Genomic DNA, 23,613 nt, shown 5'->3' on the forward strand with positions numbered 1-23,613 from the left:
CAGAGTATCTATAACTGATTCAGAGAAACCACGCTTAGCTAGAATTAAGCGTTCAATCTCCAAGCAGTCAGTTGCAGAGAAACTAGATTTGGATGCTTGAATTGACCTTGAATTAGAAGATCCTGCCTCAAAGGCAGTTTCAATGGTGGAGCCGATGACATGTCCACTAGGTCTGCATACCAAGTACTGCGTGGCCACGCAGGCGCTATCAGAATTACCGAAGCCTTCTCCTGTTTGATTCTGGCTACTAGCCGAGGGAGAAGAGGAAATGGTGGAAAGACATAAGCTAGACTGAATGACCAAGGCGCTACTAAAGCATCTATCAATGCCGCCTTGGGATCCCTGGATCTGGATCCGTAAAGGGGAAGTTTGTTGTTCTGACGGGACGCCATCAGATCCAATTCTGGAATGCCCCATAGCTGGGTCAGCTGAGCAAAAACCTCCGGATGGAGTTCCCACTCCCCCGGATGGAAAGTCTGACGACTCAGAAAAACATAATTTATGCTTACCTGATAAATTTATTTCTCTTGTAGTGTATTCAGTCCACGGGTCATCCATTACTTATGGGATATTCTCCTTCCCAACAGGAAGTTGCAAGAGGATCACCCAAGCAGAGCTGCTATATAGCTCCTCCCCTCACATGTCATATCCAGTCATTCGACTGAAACAAGACAAGAAAGGAGAAACCATAGGGTGCAGTGGTGACTGGAGTTTTAATTAAAATTTAGATCTGCCTCAAAAAGACAGGGCGGGCCGTGGACTGAATACACTACAAGAGAAATAAATTTATCAGGTAAGCATAACTTATGTTTTCTCTTGTTAAGTGTATTCAGTCCACGGGTCATCCATTACTTATGGGATACCAATACCAAAGCTAAAGTACACGGATGATGGGAGGGACAAGGCAGGAACCACTGCCTGTAGAACCTTTCTCCCAAAAACAGCCTCCGAAGAAGCAAAAGTGTCAAATTTGTAAAATTTTGAAAAGGTATGAAGCGAAGACCAAGTCGCAGCCTGGCAAATCTGTTCAACAGAGGCCTCATTTTTAAAGGCCCAGGTGGAAGCCACAGCTCTAGTGGAATGCGCTGTAATTCTTTCAGGAGGCTGCTGTCCAGCAGTCTCATAGGCTAAACGTATTATGCTCCGAAGCCAAAAGGAGAGAGAGGTAGCCGAAGCTTTTTGACCTCTCCTCTGACCAGAATAAACGACAAACAGGGAAGAAGTTTGACGAAAATCTTTAGTTGCCTGTAAATAGAACTTCAGGGCACGGACTACGTCCAGATTATGCAAAAGTCGTTCCTTCTTTGAAGAAGGGTTAGGACACAATGATGGAACAACAATCTCTTGATTGATATTCCTGTTAGAAACTACCTTAGGTAAGAACCCAGGTTTAGTACGCAGAACTACCTTGTCTGAATGGAAAATCAGATAAGGAGAATCACAATGTAAGGCAGATAACTCAGAGACTCTTCGAGCCGTGGAAATAGCCATCAAAAACAGAACTTTCCAAGATAACAGCTTAATATCAATGGAATGAAGGGGTTCAAACGGAACACCTTGAAGAACTTTAAGAACTAAGTTTAAGCTCCACGGCGGAGCAACAGTCTTAAACACAGGCTTAATCCTAGCCAAAGCCTGACAAAAAGCCTGAACGTCTGGAACTTCTGCCAGACGTTTGTGTAAAAGAATAGACAGAGCAGAAATCTGTCCCTTTAACGAACTAGCAGATAAGCCTTTTTCTAAACCATCTTGTAGAAAAGACAATATCCTAGGAATCCTAACCTTACTCCATGAGTAACTCTTGGATTCGCACCAATATAAATATTTACGCCATATCTTATGGTAAATTTTTTCTTGTAACAGGTTTCCAAGCCTGTATTAAGGTAACAATAACCGACTCCGAGAAGCCATGCTTTGATAGAATCAAGCGTTCAATCTCCATGCAGTCAGCCTCAGAGAAATTAGATTTGGATGGTTGAAAGGACCCTGAATTAGAAGGTCCTGCCTGTGAGGTAATGACCATGGTAGACAGGACGACATGTCCACTAGGTCTGCATACCAGGTCCTGCGTGTCCACACAGGCGCTATCAGAATCACCAATGCTCTCTCCTGTTTGATCTTGGCAATCAGTCGAGGTAGTAGCGGAAATGGTGGAAACACATAAGCCATGTTGAAAACCCAAGGGGCTGCTAGAGCATCTATCTGGATCCGTAACAAGGAAGTTTGGCGTTCTGGCGAGACGCAATGAGATCCAGTTCTGGTTTGCCCCAACGATGAATCAGTTGAGCGAAGACCTCCGGATGAAGTTCCCACTTCCCCGGATGAAAAGTCTGGCGACTTAGAAAGTCCGCCTCCCAGTTCTCCATGCCTGGGATATAGATAGCTGACAGGTGGCAAGAGTGAGACTCTGCCCAGCGAATTATCTTTGAGACTTCCAACATCGCTAGGGAACTCCTGGTTCCCCCTTGATGGTTGATGTAAGCCACAGTCGTGATGTTGTCCGACTGAAATCTGATGAACCTCAGTGTTGCTAACTGAGGCCAAGCTAAAAGAGAATTGAATATTGCTCTTAACTCCAGAATATTTATTGGGAGGAGTTTCTCCTCCTGAGTCCACAATCCCTGAGCCTTCAGGGAGTTCCAGACTGCACCCCAACCTAGAAGGCTGGCATCTGTTGTTACAATCGTCCAATCTGGCCTGCGAAAGGTCATCCCTTTGGACAGATGGAGCCGAGAAAGCCACCAGAGAAGAGAATCTCTGGTCTCTTGATTCAGATTTACTAGAGGGGACAAATCTGAGTAATCCCCATTCCACTGACTTAGCATGCATAATTGCAGCGGTCTGAGATGCAGGCGCGCAATTGGTACTATGTCCATTGCCGCTACCATTAAGCCGATTACTTCCATGCACTGAGCTACTGACGGGTGTGGAATGGAATGAAGGGCACGGCAAGCATTTAGAAGTTTTGATAACCTGGACTCCATCAGGTAAATTTTCATCTCTATAGAATCTATAAGAGTCCCTAGGAAGGGAACCCTTGTGAGTGGTAATAGAGAACTCTTTTCCACGTTCACCTTCCACCCATGCTACCTCAGAAATGCCAGAACTATCTCTGTATGAGACTTGGCAGTTTGAAAACTTGACGCTTGTATCAGAATGTCGTCTAGGTACGAAGCCACCGCTATGCCTCGCGGTCTTAGCACCGCCAGAAGTGAGCCCAGAACCTTTGTAAAAATTCTCGGTGCCATAGCTAACCCGAAGGGAAGAGCTACAAACTGGTAATGCCTGTCTAAAAAGGCAAATCTTAGGTACCGATAATGATCTTTGTGAATCGGTATGTGAAGGTAGGCATCCTTTAAGTCCACTGTGGTCATATACTGACCTTCTTGGATCATGGGTAGGATGGTTCGAATAGTTTCCATTTTGAATGATGGAACTCTTAGGAATTTGTTTAAGATTTTTAGGTCCAAGATTGGTCTGAAGGTTCCCTCTTTCTTGGGAACCACAAACAGATTTGAGTAAAATCCTTGCCCTTGTTCCGTCCGTGGAACTGGGTGGATCGTCCCATTACTAAGAGGTCTTGTACACAGCGTAGAAATGCCTCTTTCTTTATTTGGTTTGCTGATAACCTTGAAAGATGAAATCTCCCTTGTGGAGGAGAAGCTTTGAAGTCCAGAAGATATCCCTGAGATATGATCTCCAACGCCCAGGGATCCTGGACATCTCTTGCCCAAGCCTGGGCGAAGAGAGAAAGTCTGCCCCCCACTAGATCCGTTTCCGGATAGGGGGCCCTCTCTTCATGCTGTCTTAGGGGCAGAAGTAGGTTTTCTGGCCTGCTTGCCCTTGTTCCAGGACTGGTTAGCTTTCCAGCCCTGTCTATAACGAGCAACAGTTCCTTCCTGTTTTGGAGTTGATGCTGCTCCTGCCTTAAAGTTACGAAAGGCACGAAAATTAGACTGTTTGGCCTTTGATTTGGCCCTGTCCTGAGGAAGAGTATGACCCTTACCTCCAGTAATGTCAGCAATAATTTCTTTTAAGCCGGGCCAGAATAGGGTCTGCTCTTTGAAAGGAATATTAAGCAATTTAGATTTAGAAGTCACGTCAGCTGACCAGGATTTAAGCCATAGCGCTCTGCGCGCCTGGATGGCGAATCCGGAGTTCTTAGCCGTTAGTTTGGTTAAATGTACAACGGCATCAGAAACAAATGCGTTAGCTAGCTTAAGTGCTTTAAGCTTGTCCATAATCTCATCCAATGGAGCTGTGCGAATGGCCTCTTCCAGAGACTCAAACCAGAATGCCGCAGCAGCAGTGACAGGCGCAATGCATGCAAGGGGCTGTAAGATAAAACCTTGTTGAACAAACATTTTCTTAAGGTAACCTTCTAATTTTTTTATCCATTGGATCCGAAAAAGCACAACTATCCTCCACCGGGATAGTGGTACGCTTAGCTAAAGTAGAAACTGCTCCCTCCACCTTAGGGACCGTCTGCCATAAGTCTCGTGTGGTGGCGTCAATTGGAAACATTTTCCTAAATATCGGAGGAGGGGAAAAGGGCACACCGGGTCTATCCCACTCCTTGCTAATAATCTCTGTAAGCCTTTTAGGTATAGGAAAAACGTCAGTACACACCGGCACCGCATAGTATCTATCCAGCCTACATAATTTCTCTGGAATTGCAACTGTGTTACAATCATTCAGAGCCGCTAATACCTCCCCTAGCAATACACGGAGGTTCTCAAGCTTAAATTTAAAATTAGAAATCTCTGAATCCGGTCTCCCTGGATCAGATCCGTCACCCACAGAATGAAGCTCTCCGTCCTCATGTTCTGCAAATTGTGACGCAGTATCGGACATGGCTCTCACATCATCAGCGTGCTCTGTCCTTAACCCAGAGCTATCGCGCTTGCCTCTTAATTCTGGCAATTTAGATAATACCTCTGTCATAACGGTAGCCATGTCTTGCAAAGTGATTTGTATGGGCCTCTCTGATGTACTTGGCGCCACAATATCACGCGCCTCCTGAGCGGGAGGCGAAGGTACTGACACGTGAGGAGAGTTAGTCGGCATAACTTCCCCCCTCGTTGTCTGGTGATAATTTCTTTACAGATAAAGACTGACTTTTATTTAAAGTGACATCAATACATTTAGTACACATATTTCTATGGGGCCCCACATTGGCCTTCAAACATAGTGAACAAACAGATTCATCTGTGTCAGACATGTTTTAAACAGACTAGCAATGAGACTAGCAAGCTTGGAAAATACTTTCAAATAAATTTACAAGCAATATAAAAAACGCTACTGCGCCTTTAAGAAACACAAAAAAAAACTGTCACAGTTGAAATAACAATGAACCAAATCAGTTATAGCAACCAAATTTTCACAGTAAATGTATTAAGTTAGCAAGGTTTTTGCACCCACTAGCAAATGGATGATTAACCCCTTAATACCCAAAACGGATAGTCAATTTAACAATTAACGTTTTTATCACAGTCAAACACACTGTCACAGGTCTGCTGTGACTGATTACCTCCCTCAAAATGAATTTTGAAGACCCCTGAGCTCTCTAGAGACGTCCTGGATCAAGGAGGAAGAAGCAGGAAGACTGTGACTGAATTTTAACTGCGCAAAAAAAGCGCTAAAATAGGCCCCTCCCACTCATATTACAACAGTGGGAAACCTCAGTTAACTGTTTCTATGCAGAAATATACGTCAGCCATGTGGAAAAAATCATGCCCCAATAAGTTTTATCACCAAAGTACCTCACAAAAAAAACGATTAACATGCCAGTAAACGTTTTTAAACATCCATTTTAAAGGTTATGTAGTGTTATTAATAAGCCTGCTACCAGTCGCTTCTACTGCAGTTAAGGCTCATACATTACTTCAGTATTAACAGCATTTTCTTAGTCAAATTCCATTCCTTAGAAAATTACTTTACTGCACATACATTCATCAGCCTGATACCAGTCGCTACTACTGCATTTAAGGCTGTACTTACATTAGATCGGTATCAGCAGTATTTTCTTAGTCAATTCCATTCCTTAGAAAAATATTTTACTGCACATACCTCATTTGCAGGGGACCCCGCATGCTATTCCCTTTCTGAAGTTACCCCACTCCTCAGAATGTGCGAGAACAGCCAGTGGATCTTAGTTACTTCTGCTAAGATCATAGAAAACGCAGGCAGATTCTTCTTCTAAATACTGCCTGAGAGAAAAACAGCACACTCCGGTGCCATTTAAAATAACAAACCTTTGATTGAAGAAATAATTAAGTATAAAAACTCCACACTCCTCTCACGACCTTCCTACTATGTTGAGAGTTGCAAGAGAATGACTGGGTATGACATGTGAGGGGAGGAGCTATATAGCAGCTCTGCTTGGGTGATCCTCTTGCAACTTCCTGTTGGGAAGGAGAATATCCCATAAGTAATGGATGACCCGTGGACTGAATACACTTAACAAGAGAAATCCGCCTCCCAGTTGTCTACTCCTGGGATGTGAATTGCAGATAGATGGCAGGAGTGATCCTCCGCCCATTTGATGATCTTGGTTACTTCCTGCATCGCTAGGGAACTCTTTGTTCCTCCCTGATGATTGATGTACGCTACAGTCGTGATGTTGTCCGACTGAAATCTGATGAATTTGGCCTCCGCTAGTTGAGGCCATGTCTGGAGCGTATTGAATATCGCTCTCAGTTCCAAAATGTTTAAATCGGGAGAAGAGATTCTTCCCGAGACCATAGACCCTGAGCTTTCAGGGAGTCCCAGACCGCACCCCAGCCTAACAGACTGGCATCGGTCGTGACAATGATCCACTCCAGTCTGCGGAAACTCATTCCCTGAGACAACCACCAGAGAAGAGAGTCTCTGGTTTTCTGGTCCATTTGTATTTGAGGAGACAAATCTGCATAATCCCCATTCCACTGTTTGAGCATGCACAGTTGAAGTGGTCTTAGATGAATTCTGGCAAAAGGGACTACGTCCATTGCCGCAACCATTAAACCGATTACGTCCATGCACTGAGCCACAGAAGGCCGAGGAATGGAATGAAAAACTCTGCAAGTATTCAAAAGTGTTGACCTCCTGACCTCTGTCAGAAAGATTTTCATTTCTACCGAGTCTATTAGTGTTCCCAGGAAGGGAACCCTTGTGAGCGGGGACAGAGAACTTTTTTCGACGTTCACCTTCCACCCGTGAGACCTTAGAAAGGCCAAAACAATGTCCGTATGAGCCTTGGCTCTGTGGAAAGACGACGCCTGAATTAAGATGTCGTCTAGGTAAAGAGCTACTGCGATGCCCCGTGGTCTTAGAACCGCTAGAAGGGACCCTAGCACCTTTGTGAAAATTCTGGGAGCGGTGGCCAACCCGAAAGGAAGGGCCACGAACTGGTAATGCGTGTCCAGAAAGGCGAACCTTAGGAACTGATGATGATCTTTGTGGATAGGAATATGTAGGTACGCATCCTTTAGATCCACGGGAGTCATATATTGACCTTCCTGGATCATCGGCAAGATTGTCCGAATGGTTTCCATTTTGAAAGATGGAACTCTGAGGAATTTGTTTAGAATTTTTAGATCCAGGATTGGCCTGAAAGTTCCCTCCTTTTTGGGAACTACAAACAGGTTTGAGTAAAATCCCAGTCCTTGTTCTGCCATTGGAACTGGTTGAATCACTCCCATCTTTAGAAGATCTTCTACACAGCGTAAGAACGCCTGTTTCTTTGTCTGGTCTGAAGACAAACGAGAAATGTGGAACCTTCCCCTTGGGGGAGAGTCCTTGAATTCGAGAAGATACCCCTGAGCCACAATTTCTAATGCCCAGGGATCTGGAACATCTCTTGCCCAAGCCTGAGCAAAGAGAGAAAGTCTGCCCCCTACTAGATCCAGTCCCGGATCGGGGGCTACCCCTTCATGCTGTCTTGGTAGCAGGCTTAGGCTTCTTGGCCTGTTTACCCCTTATTCCAGCCCTGCAAGGGTTTCCAGGTTGCTTTGGGCTGTGAAGCGTTACCCTCTTGCTTTGTGGCAGCAGAGGTTGAAGCAGGTCCGCTCCTGAAGTTGCGAAAGGAGTGAAAATTAGCCTTGTTTTTGGCCTTAAACGGTCTATCCTGCGGGAGGGCATGGCCCTTCCCCCCAGTGATATCCGCGATAATTTCTTTCAACTCGGGACCAAAAAGGGTCTTTCCCTTGAAAGGAATATTAAGTAATTTTGTTTTGGACGACACGTCAGCCGACCATGATTTGAGCCAAAACGCTCTCCGCGCCATAATGGCAAAACCAGAATTTTTCGCCGCTAACTTAGCTAATTGTAAAGCAGCATCTGTGATAAAAGAATTCGCCAGCTTTAGAGCATGAATTCTATCCATGACTTCGTCATATGAAGTCTCCCTCTGGAGCGACTCCTCCAGCGCCTCAAACCAAAAAGCCGCTGTAGTAGTTACAGGAATAATGCAGGCAATTGGCTGAAGAAGGAAACCTTGCTGAACAAACATTTTCTTCAGCAAACCTTCCAATTTTTTATCCATAGGATCTTTAAAAGCACAACTGTCTTCTATTGGAATAGTGGTACGCTTAGCAAGTGTTGAAACTGCTCCCTCTACCATAGGGACCGTCTGCCACGCGTCCCGCCTGGGGTCATTTATGGGGAACATTTTCTTAAAGATAGGAGGGGGGACAAAAGGTACACCTGGTCTCTCCACTCCCTAGTCACAATATCCGCCACCCTCTTCGGGATCGGAAACGCATCAGTGTATACAGGGACCTCTAAAAACCTGTCCATTTTACACAATTTTTCTGGGACCACCATGGGGGCACAATCATCCAGCGTTGCTAAAACCTCCTTAAGCAGGACGCGGAGGTGTTCCAGCTTAAATTTAAACGCTAAGGAATCTGAATCTGCCCGCTGAGAAACTTTTCCTGTGTCAGAAATTTCTCCTTCGGACAGACCATCCCTCACTGCCACTTCAGAGTGTTGTGAGGGTACAACAGATAAATCATCCAAAGCTTCTGATTGCTCATCTTCTGTTCTTAAAACTGAGCTATCACGCTTTTTTGGAAAAACTGGCAGTTTGGATAGAAATGCCAAAAGGGAATTATCCATGACTGCTGCTAATTGTTGTAATGTAATAGGGCACAATGCGCTAGAGGGTACTAGGCAACGCTTGCCTCGGGGCGTAACTGGTGTCGACACATGGGGAGAGGAAGGAGGACTATCCTCATTACCTTCCGTCAAAGAATCATCTCCATTTCTTTCATGTAATTAGCAAGAGTCCATGAGCTAGTGACGTATGGGATATACATTCCTACCAGGAGGGGCAAAGTTTCCCAAACCTTAAAATGCAACATGTAGATGAGTGTCCTGGGGTAAGTAAGTAAGCTTACTTTTCTGTGACACTCTAAGCTATGGTTACGGCACTTTTTTATAAAGTTCTAAATATATGTATTCAAACATTTTATTTGTCTTGACTCAGGATGTTCAACATTCCTTATTTCAGACAGTCAGTTTCATATTTGGGATAATGCATTTGAATCAATCATTTTTTCTTACCTTAAAAAATTTGACTTTTTCCCTGTGGGCTGTTAGGCTCGCGGGGGCTGAAAATGCTTCATTTTATTGCGTCATTCTTGGCGCGGATTTTTTTGGCGCAAATTTTTTTTTCTGTTTCCGGCGTCATACGTGTCGCCGGAAGTTGCGTCATTTTTTGACGTTTTTTTGCGTCAAAAGTGTCGGCGTTCCGGATGTGGCGTCATTTTTGGAGCCAAAAGCATTTAGGCGCCAAATAATGTGGGCGTCTTATTTGGCGCTAAAAAATATGGGCGTCATTTTTTTTCTCCACATTATTTAAGTCTCATTATTTATTGCTTCTGGTTGCTAGAAGCTTGTTCACTGGCATTTTTTTCCCATTCCTGAAACTGTCATTTAAGGAATTTGATCAATTTTGCTTTATATGTTGTTTTTTCTATTACATATTGCAAGATGTTCCACGTTGCAACTGAGTCAGAAGATACTTCAGGAAAATCGCTGCCCGGTGCTGGAGCTACCAAGCTAAGTATCTGCTATAAACTTTTGGTATCTGTTTCTCCAGCTGTTGTTTGTATTGCATGTCATGACAACTTATTAATGCAGATAAAATTTCCTTTAGTACTGTTACATTACCTGTTGCTGTTCCGTCAACATCTAATTTTCAGAGTGTTCCTGATAACATAAGAGATTTTATTTTTTAAATCCATTAAGAAGGCTATGTCTGTTATTTCTCCTTCTAGTATACATAAAAGTCTTTTAAAACTTCTCTTTTTTCAGATGAATTTTTAAATGAACATCATCATTCTGATACTGATAATGGTTCTTCTGGTTCAGAGGTTTCTGTCTCAGAGGTTGATGCTGATAAATCTTTGTATTTGTTCAAGATGGAATTTATTCGTTCTTTACTTAAAGAAGTATTAATTGCATTAGAAATAGAGGATTCTGGTTCTCTTGATTCTAAATCTAAACGTTTAAATAAGGTTTTTAAAATCTCCTGTAGTTATTCCAGAAGTGTTTTCTCTCCCTGATGCTATTTCTGAAGTAATTTCCAGGGAATGGAATAATTTGGGTAATTCATTTACCATTATATCCTTTGCCATCTGACAGATTAGAGTTTTTTGGGACAAAATCCCTAAGGTTAATGGGGCTGTCTCTACTCCTGCTCAACGTACTATACGGCAGATAGTACTTCATTTAAGGATCCTTTAGATAGGAAAATTGAATCCTTTCTAAGAAAAGCTTACTTATGTTCAGGTAATCTTCTTAGACCTGCTATATTTTTAGCGGATGTTGCTGCAGCTTCAACTTTTTGGTTAGAAGCTTTAGCGCAACAAGTAACAGATCATAATTTTATAGCATTATTATTATTCTATAACATGCTAATAATTTTATTTGTGATACCATCTTTTGATATCATTAGAGTTGATGTCAGGTATATGTCTCTAGCTATTTTAGCTAGAAGAGCTTTATGGCTTAAAACTTGGAATGCTGATATGTCTTCTAAGTCAACTTTGCTTTCCCTTTCTTTCCAGGGTAATAAATTATTCAGTTCTCAGTTGGATTCTATTATCTCAACTGTTACTGGAGGGAAGGGAACTTTTTTACCAAAGGATAAAAAATCTAAGGTAAATTTAGGTCTAATAATCGTTTTCGTTCCTTTCCTCACAACAAGGAACAAAAAGCCTGATCCTTCATCCTCAGGAGCGGTATCAGTTTGGAAACCATTTCCAGTTTGGAATATATCCAAGCCTTATAGAAACCTAAAGCCAGCTCCTAAGTACTCATGAAGGTGCGGCCCTCATTCCAGCTCAGCTGGTATGGGGCAGATTATGTTTTCTTCAAAGAAATTTGGATCAATTCCGTTCACAATCTCTGGTTTCAGAACATTGTTTCAGAAAGGTACAGAATTGGCTTCAAGTTAAGGCCTCCTGCAAAGAGATTTTTTTTTTTTTTTTTTTTCCCCGTGTCCCAGTAAACACAGCAAAGGCTCAGCATTTCTGAAATGTGTTTCAGATCTAGAGTTGACTGGAGTAATTATGCCAGTTCCAGTTCTGGAACAGGGGCTAGGGTTTTATTCTATCTCTTCATTGTACCAAAGAAGGTCAATTCCTTCAGACCAGTTCCGGATCTATCAATATTGAATCGTTATGTAAGGATACCAACATTCAAGATGGTAACTGTAGGACTATCCTGCCTTTTGTTTAGCAAGGGCATTATATGTCTACAATAGATTTACCGGATGCATATCTGCATATTCCGATTCATCCAGATCACTTTTAGTTTCTGAGATTCTCTTTTGACAAGCATTACCAGTTTTGTGGCTCTACCGTTTGGCCTAGCATCAGCTCCAAGAATTTTTTCTAAGGTTCTCAGTGCCCTTCTGTCTGTAATCAGAAAACAGGGTTTTGGTGTTTCCTTATTTGGACGATATCTTGGTACTTGCTCAGTCTTCACATTTTCGCAGAATCTCATACGAATCGACTTGTGTTGTTTCTTCAAGATCATGGTTGGAGGATCAATTTACCAAAAAGTTAATTGATTCCTCAGACAAGGGTAACCTTTTTAGGTTTCCAGATAGATTCAGTGTCTATGACTCTGTCCTTGTCAGACAAGAGAAGTTTAACATTGATATCAGCTTGTCAAAACCTTCAGTCACAATCATTCCCTTTGGTAGCCTTATGCATGGAAATTTTAGGTCTTAGGACTGCCGCATCGGATGCGATCTCCTTTGCTCGTTTTCACATGCGACCTCTTCAGCTCTGTATGCTGAACCAATGGTGCAGGGATTACACAAAGATATCTTAATTAATATCTTTAAACCGATTATACGACACTCTCTGACGTGGTGGACAGATCACCATCGTTTAGTTCAGGGGGCTTCTTTGTTCTTCCGACCTGGACTATAATCTCAACAGATGCAAGTATTACAGGTTGGGGAGCTGTGTGGGGGTCTCTGACGGCACAAGGGGTTTGGGAATCTCAGGAGGTGAGATTACCGATCAATATTTGGAACTCTTCAGTCTTGGCCTCTTCTGAAGAGAGAGTTGTTCATTTGTTTTCAGATAGACAATGTCACAACTGTGGCATACATCAATCATCAAGGAGGGACTCACAGTCCTCTGGCTATGAAAGAAGTATATCGAATTTTGGTTTGGGCGGAATCCAGCTCTGTCTAATCTCTGCGGTTCATATCCCAGGTATAGACAATTGGGAAGCGGATTATCTCAGTCGCCAAACGTTGCATCCGGGCGAATGGTCTCTTCACCCAGAGGTATTTCTTCAGATTGTTCAAATGTGGGAACTCCCAGAAATAGATCTGATGGCTTCTCATCTAAGCAAGAAACTTCCCTGGTATCTGTCCAGATCCTGGGATCCTCGGGCGGAGGTAGTGGATGCATTATCACTTCCTTGGAAGTATCATCCTGCCTATATCTTTCCGCCTCTAGTTCTTCTTCCAAAAGTATTCTCCAAGATTCTACAGGAATGCTCGTTTGTCCTGATGGTAGCTCCAGCATGGCCTCACAGGTTTGGTATGCGGATCTTGTCCGGATGGCCTCTTGCCAGCTGTGGACTCTTCCGTTAAGACCAGACTTTCTGTCGCAAGGTCCTTTCTTCCATCAGGATCTCAAATCCTTAAATTTTAAGGTATGGAGTTTGAACGCTTGATCCTTGGTCAAAGAGGTTTCTCTGACTCTGTGATTAATACTATGTGACAGGCTCGTAAATCTGTATCTAGAGAGATATATTATAGAGTCTGGAAGACTTATATTTCTTAGTGTCTTTCTCTTCATTTTTCTTGGCATTCTTTTTGAATACCGAGAATTTTTCAGTTTCTTCAGGATGGTTTAGATAACGGTTTGTCCGCAAGTTCCTTGAATGGACAAATCTCTGCTCTTTCTGTTCTTTTTCACAGAAAGTTTGCTAATCTTCCTGATATTCATTGTTTTGTACAAGCTTTGGTTCGTATAAAACCTGTCTTTAAGTCAATTTCTCCTCCTTGGAGTTTGAATTTGGTTCTGGGGGCTTTTCAAGCTCCTCCTTTTGAACCCATGTATTCTTTGGTCATTAAATTACTTTCTTGGAAAGTTTTGTTTCTTTTGGCCATCTCTTCTACCTGAAGAGTCTCTGAATTATCTGCTCTTTCTTGTGAGTCTCCTTTTCTGATTTTTCATCAGGATAAGGCGGTGCTGCAAACTTCTTTTGAATTTTTTACCTAAGGTTGTGAATTCTAACAACATTAGTAGAGAAATTGTGGTTCCTTCATTGTGTCCTAATCCTATGAATTCTAAGGAGAAATCATTGCATTTTTGGATGCTGTTAGAGCTTTGTATTATTATGTTGAAGCTACTAAGTCTTTCCGAAAGACTTCTAGTCTATTTGTCATCTTTTCCGGTTCTAGAAAAGGCCAGAAAGCTTCTGCCATTTCTTTGGCATCTTGGTTGAAATCTTTATTTCATCATGCCTATGTCGAGTCGGGTAAAATTCCGCCTCGGATTACAGCTCATTCTACTAGGTCAGTTTCTACTTCCTGGGCGTTTAGGAATGAAGCTTCGGTTGATCAGATTTGCAAGCAGCAACTTGGTCCCTCTTTGCATACTTTTACTAAATTCTACCATTTTGATGTGTTTTCTTCTTCTGAAGCAGTTTTTGGTAGAAAAGTACTTCAGGCAGTGGTTTCAGTTTGAATCTTCTGTTTATGTTTTTCATTAAACTTTATTTTGGGTGTGGATTATTTTCAGCAGGAATTGGCTGTCTTTATTTTATCCCTCCCTCTCTAGTGACTCTTGCGTGGAAAGATCCACATCTTGGGTAGTCATTATCCCATACGTCACTAGCTCATGGACTCTTGCTAATTACATGAAAGAAAACATAATTTATGTAAGAACTTACCTGATAAATTCATTTCTTTCATATTAGCAAGAGTCCATGAGGCCCGCCCTTTTTTGTGGTGGTTATGATTTTTTTGTATAAAGCACAATTATTCCAATTCCTTATTTTATATGCTTTCGCACTTTTTTCTTATCACCCCACTTCTTGGCTATTCGTTAAACTGAATTGTGGGTGTGGTGAGGGGTGTATTTATAGGCATTTTAAGGTTTTGGGAAACTTTGCCCCTCCTGGTAGGAATGTATATCCCATACGTCACTAGCTCATGGACTCTTGCTAATATGAAAGAAATGAATTTATCAGGTAAGTTCTTACATAAATTATGTTTTTTAAGTGTCACTGCATGGTCATTAAAATGTTTAGATACCTTAGCACACTTTAAACACAAATGCAATGGGGGTACCGCCATGGCTTTTAAACACATAGAACAAGGTCTATCTGTAGGCTCAGACATGTTAGAAAGACTTAGATAGCACTCAAATACAAAAAAATACACTTTTTGAAAAAACGTTACTGTGCCTACCTTCCTTGGGGATTAGTTTTGGAACGAAAATAAGCCTCCCTGTAGTCCCTCCTGCAAATCTCTGGGACTCTACATGTGAAGCTGCATGAAGCTGTCTTGCAAAAGAACTGCGCAACTGAGGCACGAAAATTAGGCCCCCTCCCTCTTCACTCCGGAGTTGTGGGGCCTTCCTAAGCCAAATTAGGTGTCTAAAATTATGCCAGGCGTAAAAAAATCCCTAAAAAGTGTTCCAAACATAATAAACACTTGTGCAAAGGTCAGATTATAGTAAAAAATAATCGATTTTCCCCATAACAGTGTCCACCAGTGATTTAAGCCCTTTTAACTAAGCCATTCTTCTATACTGAGTCTCAGAATATGGCTTACCTTCCCACATGGGGATTTCTGTCAGTCTTCTAGCATTACCAAGTCTTGTTAGAAAAAAAGTGACTGAGCATACCTTAAGCAGTTAAGCCTGCAAACTGTTCCCCCCCAACTGAAGTTCTCTGGTACTCAACAGTCCTGTGTGGGAACAGCAATGGATTTTAGTTACAACATGCTAAAATCTTTTTCCTCTCAGCAGAAATCTTCATCACTTTCTGCCTCAGAGTAAATAGTACAAACCAGCACTATTTTAAAATAACAAACTCTTGATTGAAGAAATAAAAACTACAAATCTAACACCACATACTCTTTACCCTCCCGTGGAGATGCTACTTGTTAAGAGCGGCAAAGAGAATGACTGGGGGGGGGGGGAGCCTGAGGGAAGCTCTCTTTGCCACTTCCTGTAGGGATTGAGAATATCCCACAAGTAAGGATGAATCCGTGGACTGGATACACCATGTAAGAGAAATGAAGTATATTGTGCAGAAAAAATGATAGAATACAGGGTAAAAGAATGCATAGATACTTTCATTAGTGTCAGCATGTCCTTCCTGACTTTCCAAAAATTGCCTTTTTTTTTTTTTTAACTTGATCATAAGTAGCCCATAATTCACTCGAAGAGTACCCCCTTAAATTAGCCTCTGGATAAATTCTTCAGCTTGTTTATCAAATACTTCATCTGATTAAGTATTAAGTCTGATACGTAATAACTGACTTTTGGGTATAGATTGTATCAAATGTTTAGGGTGACATGAACTGGCATGTAGAATGGTATTGCCACCTATAGATTTCCTGAATGTACTCGATCTAATCGTGTTACTGGTGAGCTCTCCTTCCAAAGTAAGATCTAAAAAAAAAAAAAATGTATCTCTTTTTCAGACATTAGACCTGTAACTCTTAATTAATATCGTTAGAATCAAAGTGAATGTCAAGTTAACATGACATCCTCACGGCATTGTAAAGACTTTTAAAAAACAGAATTTATGTTTACCTGATAAATTACTTTCTCCAACGGTGTGTCCGGTCCACGGCGTCATCCTTACTTGTGGGATATTCTCTTCCCCAACAGGAAATGGCAAAGAGCCCAGCAAAGCTGGTCACATGATCCCTCCTAGGCTCCGCCTTCCCCAGTCATTCGACCAACGTAAAGGAGGAATATTTGCATAGGAGAAACCATATGATACCGTGGTGACTGTAGTTAAAGAAAATAAATTATCAGACCTGATTAAAAAACCAGGGCGGGCCGTGGACCGGACACACCGTTGGAGAAAGTAATTTATCAGGTAAACATAAATTCTGTTTTCTCCAACATAGGTGTGTCCGGTCCACGACGTCATCCTTACTTGTGGGAACCAATACCAAAGCTTTAGGACACGGATGAAGGGAGGGAGCAAATCAGGTCACCTAGATGGAAGGCACCATGGCTTGCAAAACCTTTCTCACAAAAATAGCCTCAGAAGAAGCAAAAGTATCAAACTTGTAAAATTTAGTAAAAGTGTGCAGTGAAGACCAAGTCGCTGCCTTACATATCTGATCAACAGAAGCCTCGTTCTTGAAGGCACATGTGGAAGCCACAGCCCTAGTGGAATGAGCTGTGATTCTTTCAGGAGGCTGCCGTCCGGCAGTCTCGTAAGCCAATCTGATGATGCTTTTAATCCAAAAAGAGAGAGAGGTAGAAGTTGCTTTTTGACCTCTCCTTTTACCAGAATAAACAACAAACAAGGAAGATGTTTGTCTAAAATCCTTTGTAGCATCTAAATAGAATTTTAGAGCACGAACAACATTCAAATTGTGTAACAAACGTTCCTTCTTTGAAACTGGATTCGGACACAAAGAAGGCACGACTATCTCCTGGTTAATGTTTTTGTTAGAAACAACTTTCGGAAGAAAACCAGGTTTAGTACGTAAAACCACCTTATCTGCATGGAACACCAGATAAGGAGGAGAACACTGCAGAGCAGATAATTCTGAAACTCTTCTAGCAGAAGAAATTGCAACCAAAAACAAAACTTTCCAAGATAATAACTTAATATCAACGGAATGTAAGGGTTCAAACGGAACCCCCTGAAGAACTGAAAGAACTAAATTGAGACTCCAAGGAGGAGTCAAAGGTTTGTAAACAGGCTTGATTCTAACCAGAGCCTGAACAAAGGCTTGAACATCTGGCACAGCTGCCAGTTTTTTGTGAAGTAACACAGACAAGGCAGAAATCTGTCCCTTCAAGGAACTAGCAGATAATCCTTTCTCCAAACCTTCTTGAAGGAAGGATAGAATCTTAGGAATTTTTACCTTGTCCCAAGGGAATCCTTTAGATTCACACCAACAGATATATTTTTTCCATATTTTGTGGTAAATTTTTCTAGTTACAGGCTTTCTGGCCTGAACAAGAGTATCAATGACAGAATCTGAGAACCCTCGCTTTGATAAGATCAAGCGTTCAATCTCCAAGCAGTCAGTTGGAGTGAGACCAGATTCGGATGTTCGAACGGACCTTGAACAAGAAGGTCTCGTCTCAAAGGTAGCTTCCATGGTGGAGCCGATGACATATTCACCAGGTCTGCATACCAAGTCCTGCGTGGCCACGCAGGAGCTATCAAGATCACCGATGCTCTCTCCTGATTGATCCTGGCTACCAGCCTGGGGATGAGAGGAAACGGCGGGAATACATAAGCTAGTTTGAAGGTCCAAGGTGCTACTAGTGCATCTACTAGAGTCGCCTTGGGATCCCTGGATATGGACCCGTAGCAAGGAACCTTGAAGTTCTGACGAGAGGCCATCAGATCCATGTCTGGAATGCCCCACAATTGAGTGATTTGGGCAAAGATTTCCGGATGGAGTTCCCACTCCCCCGGATGAAATGTCTGACGACTCAGAAAATCCGCTTCCCAATTTTCCACTCCTGGGATGTGGATTGCAGACAAGTGGCAGGAGTGAGTCTCCGCCCATTGAATGATTTTGGTCACTTCTTCCATCGCCAGGGAACTCCTTGTTCCCCCCTGATGGTTGATGTACGCAACAGTCGTCATGTTGTCTGATTTAAACCGTATGAACTTGGCCTTTGCTAGCTGAGGCCAAGCCTTGAGAGCATTGAGTATCGCTCTCAGTTCCAGAATATTTATCGGTAGAAGAGATTCTTCCCGAGACCAAAGACCCTGAGCTTTCAGGGGTCCCCAGACCGCGCCCCAGCCCACCAGACTGGCGTCGGTCGTGACAATGACCCACTCTGGTCTGCGGAAGCTCATCCCCTGTGACAGGTTGTCCAGGGACAGCCACCAACGGAGTGAATCTCTGGTCCTCTGATTTACTTGTATCGTCGGAGACAAGTCTGTATAGTCCCCATTCCACTGACTGAGCATGCACAGTTGTAATGGTCTTAGATGAATGCGCGCAAAAGGAACTATGTCCATTGCCGCTGCCATCAAACCTATTACTTCCATGCACTGCGCTATGGAAGGAAGAGGAACAGAATGAAGTATTTGACAAGAGTTCAGAAGTTTTGATTTTCTGGCCTCTGTCAGAAAAATCCTCATTTCTAAGGAGTCTATTATTGTTCCCAAGAAGGGAACCCTTGTTGACGGAGACAGAGAACTTTTTTCTACGTTCACTTTCCACCCGTGAGATCTGAGAAAGGCCAGGACAATGTCCGTGTGAGCCTTTGCTTGAGGAAGGGACGACGCTTGAATCAGAATGTCGTCCAAGTAAGGTACTACTGCAATGCCCCTTGGTCTTAGCACCGCTAGAAGGGACCCTAGTACCTTTGTGAAAATCCTTGGAGCAGTGGCTAATCCGAACGGAAGTGCCACAAACTGGTAATGCTTGTCCAGGAATGCGAACCTTAGGAACCGATGATGTTCCTTGTGGATAGGAATATGTAGATACGCATCCTTTAAATCCACCGTGGTCATGAATTGACCTTCCTGGATGGAAGGAAGAATAGTTCGAATGGTTTCCATTTTGAACGATGGAACCTTGAGAAACTTGTTTAGGATCTTGAGATCTAAGATTGGTCTGAATGTTCCCTCTTTTTTGGGAACTACGAACAGATTGGAGTAGAACCCCATCCCTTGTTCTCCTAATGGAACAGGATGAATCACTCCCATTTTTAACAGGTCTTCTACACAATGTAAGAATGCCTGTTTTTTTATGTGGTCTGAAGACAATTGAGACCTGTGGAACCTCCCCCTTGGGGGAAGCCCCTTGAATTCCAGAAGATAACCTTGGGAAACTATTTCTAGCGCCCAAGGATCCAGAACATCTCTTGCCCAAGCCTGAGCGAAGAGAGAGAGTCTGCCCCCCACCAGATCCGGTCCCGGATCGGGGGCCAACATCTCATGCTGTCTTGGTAGCAGTGGCAGGTTTCTTGGCCTGCTTTCCTTTGTTCCAGCCTTGCATTGGTCTCCAGGCTGGCTTGGCTTGAGAAGTATTACCCTCTTGCTTAGAGGACGTAGCACTTGGGGCTGGTCCGTTTCTGCGAAAGGGACGAAAATTAGGTTTATTTTTGGCCTTGAAAGACCTATCCTGAGGAAGGGCGTGGCCCTTGCCCCCAGTGATATCAGAGATAATCTCTTTCAAGTCAGGGCCAAACAGCGTTTTCCCCTTGAAAGGAATGTTAAGCAATTTGTTCTTGGAAGACGCATCCGCTGACCAAGATTTTAACCAAAGCGCTCTGCGCGCCACAATAGCAAAACCAGAATTTTTCGCCGCTAACCTAGCCAATTGCAAAGTGGCGTCTAGGGTGAAAGAATTAGCCAATTTGAGAGCACGAATTCTGTCCATAATCTCCTCATAAGAAGAAGAATTATTATTGATCGCCTTTTCTAGCTCATCGAACCAGAAACACGCGGCTGTAGGCAAAGAGAATGACTGGGGAAGGCGGAGCCTAGGAGGGATCATGTGACCAGCTTTGCTGGGCTCTTTGCCATTTCCTGTTGGGGAAGAGAATATCCCACAAGTAAGGATGACGCCGTGGACCGGACACACCTATGTTGGAGAAATTAGCATCAGTTTAATTCATGAAATTTTTAAAATTGTTTTATTTTCTTAAATTTCTACCTTTTTTACTGCACCGCCAATAAGCGCAGCTCACCCATCCGCTATACCATCTAATTGATTGACAGATGACAATTCTTCAAAGATTCCTTGAAAAAGCTCTTTTGCGAAACGTACGTCGGATACATTGTTTCTTGTTCTTTGGCGTCCTTCCAAGAATCTGCACACCAGTAAGGAGAGCAACATATGCTGGACTCTTAAGGGGGAGGTTGTGTGGTTAAGTTTCTGCACTCCTTACCACGGTCTCTAGTATTGTGTATAAGCTCAATGTGAGCAATTACTTGATTGTATTGCCGATCCTATTGTATGTGGTGGTCTCTGCAGCTCTTGTGGCGCTTTTTATACTTATATTTTAAATAAATCCTTTTTATTCATAAATCCTGTTCAAGCAACTGTTTACCCAACAGTATAACATTGGGTGTGCGCATAAACCTGAGCTTGGCTATAGCTCCATCTCATGTGAGTAAGCAATTGTACACACATATTCTGCATTTGAAAAGGTTACAGAGTTACGCTATGTGGCATTTTTTTCTTTCTTTTCATATGAGGATCAAAAGAAAATAGAAGCGTGAAGATTTTGGAAGAACACACATATCCTTATATGAACTTTTATAAGTATTTAGTTTTCAGTAAAGTACACTTTATAAATCACTTTTTGTTCACTACTTTATCACATCTATTTCACATTTTTTGGCTTTGTGATATTATGGTATTTGTTATCAATTCTTCAAAGAACTAATCCTTATTTAATGACGTTTATGCAAAGGGACTGAATGCCCCGGGGGGAAAACAAGGATTAGTTGTTTGAAGAATCGTCATCTTTCAATCAATTAGACAGAATGGCGGGCAGGAGAGCTGTGCTTATCGGTGGTGCAGTAAAAAGGTAGAAATTTAAGAAAATAAAACAATAATTTTAAAAGTCTATACAATGAAGTGAGGGTGTCATGTTAACTTGACATTCACATTAAAGGGCCACTGTAAGTAAATATTTTCTATGCCTGTTACTAACTAACTACCCCAAATACGCTTTTTATCAATAGCATTTCATTAACATATCTCTACCGTATATCAGAAATCTTGCCTGCAAATTTAATTGTTTTCCAAACCCACTCCGTGGGTATCCTTTGCTCTGTACCAATCCGTTTACAATACCTAGGTTTCAAAATGGCGCTTTAAACACAAAGTTATTGGTTTAAATATTTTGAACATGCAGTGCTGAAAATAGTGGGCAGGATAACGTGACATCATCGGCGAATAAAAGATATAACTTTTAGAACGTTATGAAACTTCGTTTTGGAGAAAATATAGGTCAGTAGGTTTTAATTCATGTTTATTAACTTTAATATGTTAGTTGTTTAGCTTAAAAATTATAACAGAAAGTAATCCTTTAACCCTTTCGTGACAGGGTTAAAGTGCCTACATCGGAACAACTGTTCCGATGTAGACAAATTGAAACTACGCGATCGTGCATACGATCGCGAGATTTCAATTATTGGATCGCATCTGGGGGGCGTCCCTACAATCCTAGGAACGCCCTCCAGACCGCGATTAAATCCCTGAAGCACAGAAGGCTTCAGGACAGCCGTTAGTTATGACGTTCCATTCCGTCATAACGGCTTTAAAGCCCAGTCTAATTATGACGGAATGGAACGGCATAACGGCTTTAAAAGGTTAAGGAAGCTTAAAAACATCTTATTGTCTACTATGAAGATAAGGTTATCTATATAGTGTAGATATATCTTAATATGTTCAGCAAATCTATAATTAAACTGATTAGTATTATATAGGTGGAGGATTTCCCACCAACCAACAAATATATTCGCAAAAGATAGTGCAAATCTGCACCCATGGCTGTGCCACAGCACTGAACATAGACATCACTGTCAAACAGAAAATAGTTGTGTGTTAATCTTTTGAAGATCATGAGCAGAGTTAAATGGTTAGAGAATTATAGATTAATTACAGTGGATACAGCGTCTCCCACACCATTTGGGGTTACAGCCCTTTCATTTTTTCTTAAATAGAAAAACTGCTAATTCTGATCATGAGAATGAGTACATACTGTATGTAGGCTTGTGGAGCTCCTATTAACACACAACTATTTTCTGTTTCTAAATCATGAAAGAAAAGGTTTGGGTTTTATGTCCCTGTAATTGAACTTCTAAACCATCACAGAGTTTCTAAACTATAATATATTATTTCAAAAGAGATTAGTTATGTTAACATGTGTAGCTAGTCGGGAAGAATGTAACAGTGATATTACAGACATGTCAGATATATTAAGGGATTTAATAAAGTTCAGACAAAAATATTTTTTCTTTCTTTATTAATTTAGACTTGGATTTCAGTCCTGCATAAATTATACCACAATCACCTACAAATAACAGGGCATTTTCATCTGTGTGTTTTACTGGAAAGAGATAATGGCTCTAAAAAGTCTCCCTTTCCTGTAATAAAAACCTCCCTGTGCTTAGTGGGGCAGATAATCTTTATCTCTCAGATACATCACACACGTGCACTCACCTGTACTGTTATTGACACTGATTTCCTGCTTCACAGCTTCCAAGTGATTAGTCTGCTCAGCATTAACTGTGACTTCAGTCTTAACATCACCTGCATAGATCATATAAATATGGTCACAGTTTAGCTTTTTTGCACTGCTCAAGGAAGTTGTAAAATTAGACACACACACTAGCGCCCTGTGTCCCTTAGATACATCACACATATACTCACCTGTACCCTGCATCCCTCAGACACATCACACACGTGCACTCACTAGTGCCCTGCATCACTTACACTTACCTGTGCCCTGCGTTCTTTAGACATTTTACACACGTACACTCACCTGTGACCTGCATCCTTAGAAACATCATACACGTACACCCACCTGTGCCCTGCATCATTTACACATCACATACACTCACCTGTGCCCTGCATCCCTTACACATCACACACATACACTGACCTGTGCCCTGCATCCCTTACACATCACACATACCACTCACCTGTGCCCTGCATCCTTACACATCACACATACACTCACCTGTGCCCTGCATCCCTTAGACATCACACACATACACTCACCTGTGCCCTGCGTCCCTTAGACATCACACACATACACTCACCTGTGCCCTGCGTCCCTTAGACATCACACACATACACTCACCTGTGCCCTGCGTCCCTTAGACATCACACACATACACTCACCTGTGCCCTGCGTCCCTTAGACATCACACACATACACTCACCTGTGCCCTGCGTCCCTTAGA

The 23,613-nt window shown here is 42.2% G+C and overlaps 1 protein-coding gene across 1 annotated transcript in view; it reads right to left on the reverse strand.

Moving 5' to 3' along the window:
* The window catches only part of LOC128657961 (gastrula zinc finger protein XlCGF57.1-like), a 159,116-nt gene that overhangs the window by 41,282 nt on the left and 94,221 nt on the right, over window positions 1-23,613 (reverse strand). Inside the window, exon 8 of the mRNA XM_053712388.1 lies at window positions 22,868-22,957. Within this exon, the coding sequence (XP_053568363.1) occupies window positions 22,868-22,957 (90 nt within the window). The remainder of the gene's footprint in view (window positions 1-22,867; window positions 22,958-23,613) is intronic.

Source organism: Bombina bombina, chromosome 4 (assembly GCF_027579735.1).
Source record: "Bombina bombina isolate aBomBom1 chromosome 4, aBomBom1.pri, whole genome shotgun sequence".
Taxonomy (NCBI): domain Eukaryota; kingdom Metazoa; phylum Chordata; class Amphibia; order Anura; family Bombinatoridae; genus Bombina; species Bombina bombina.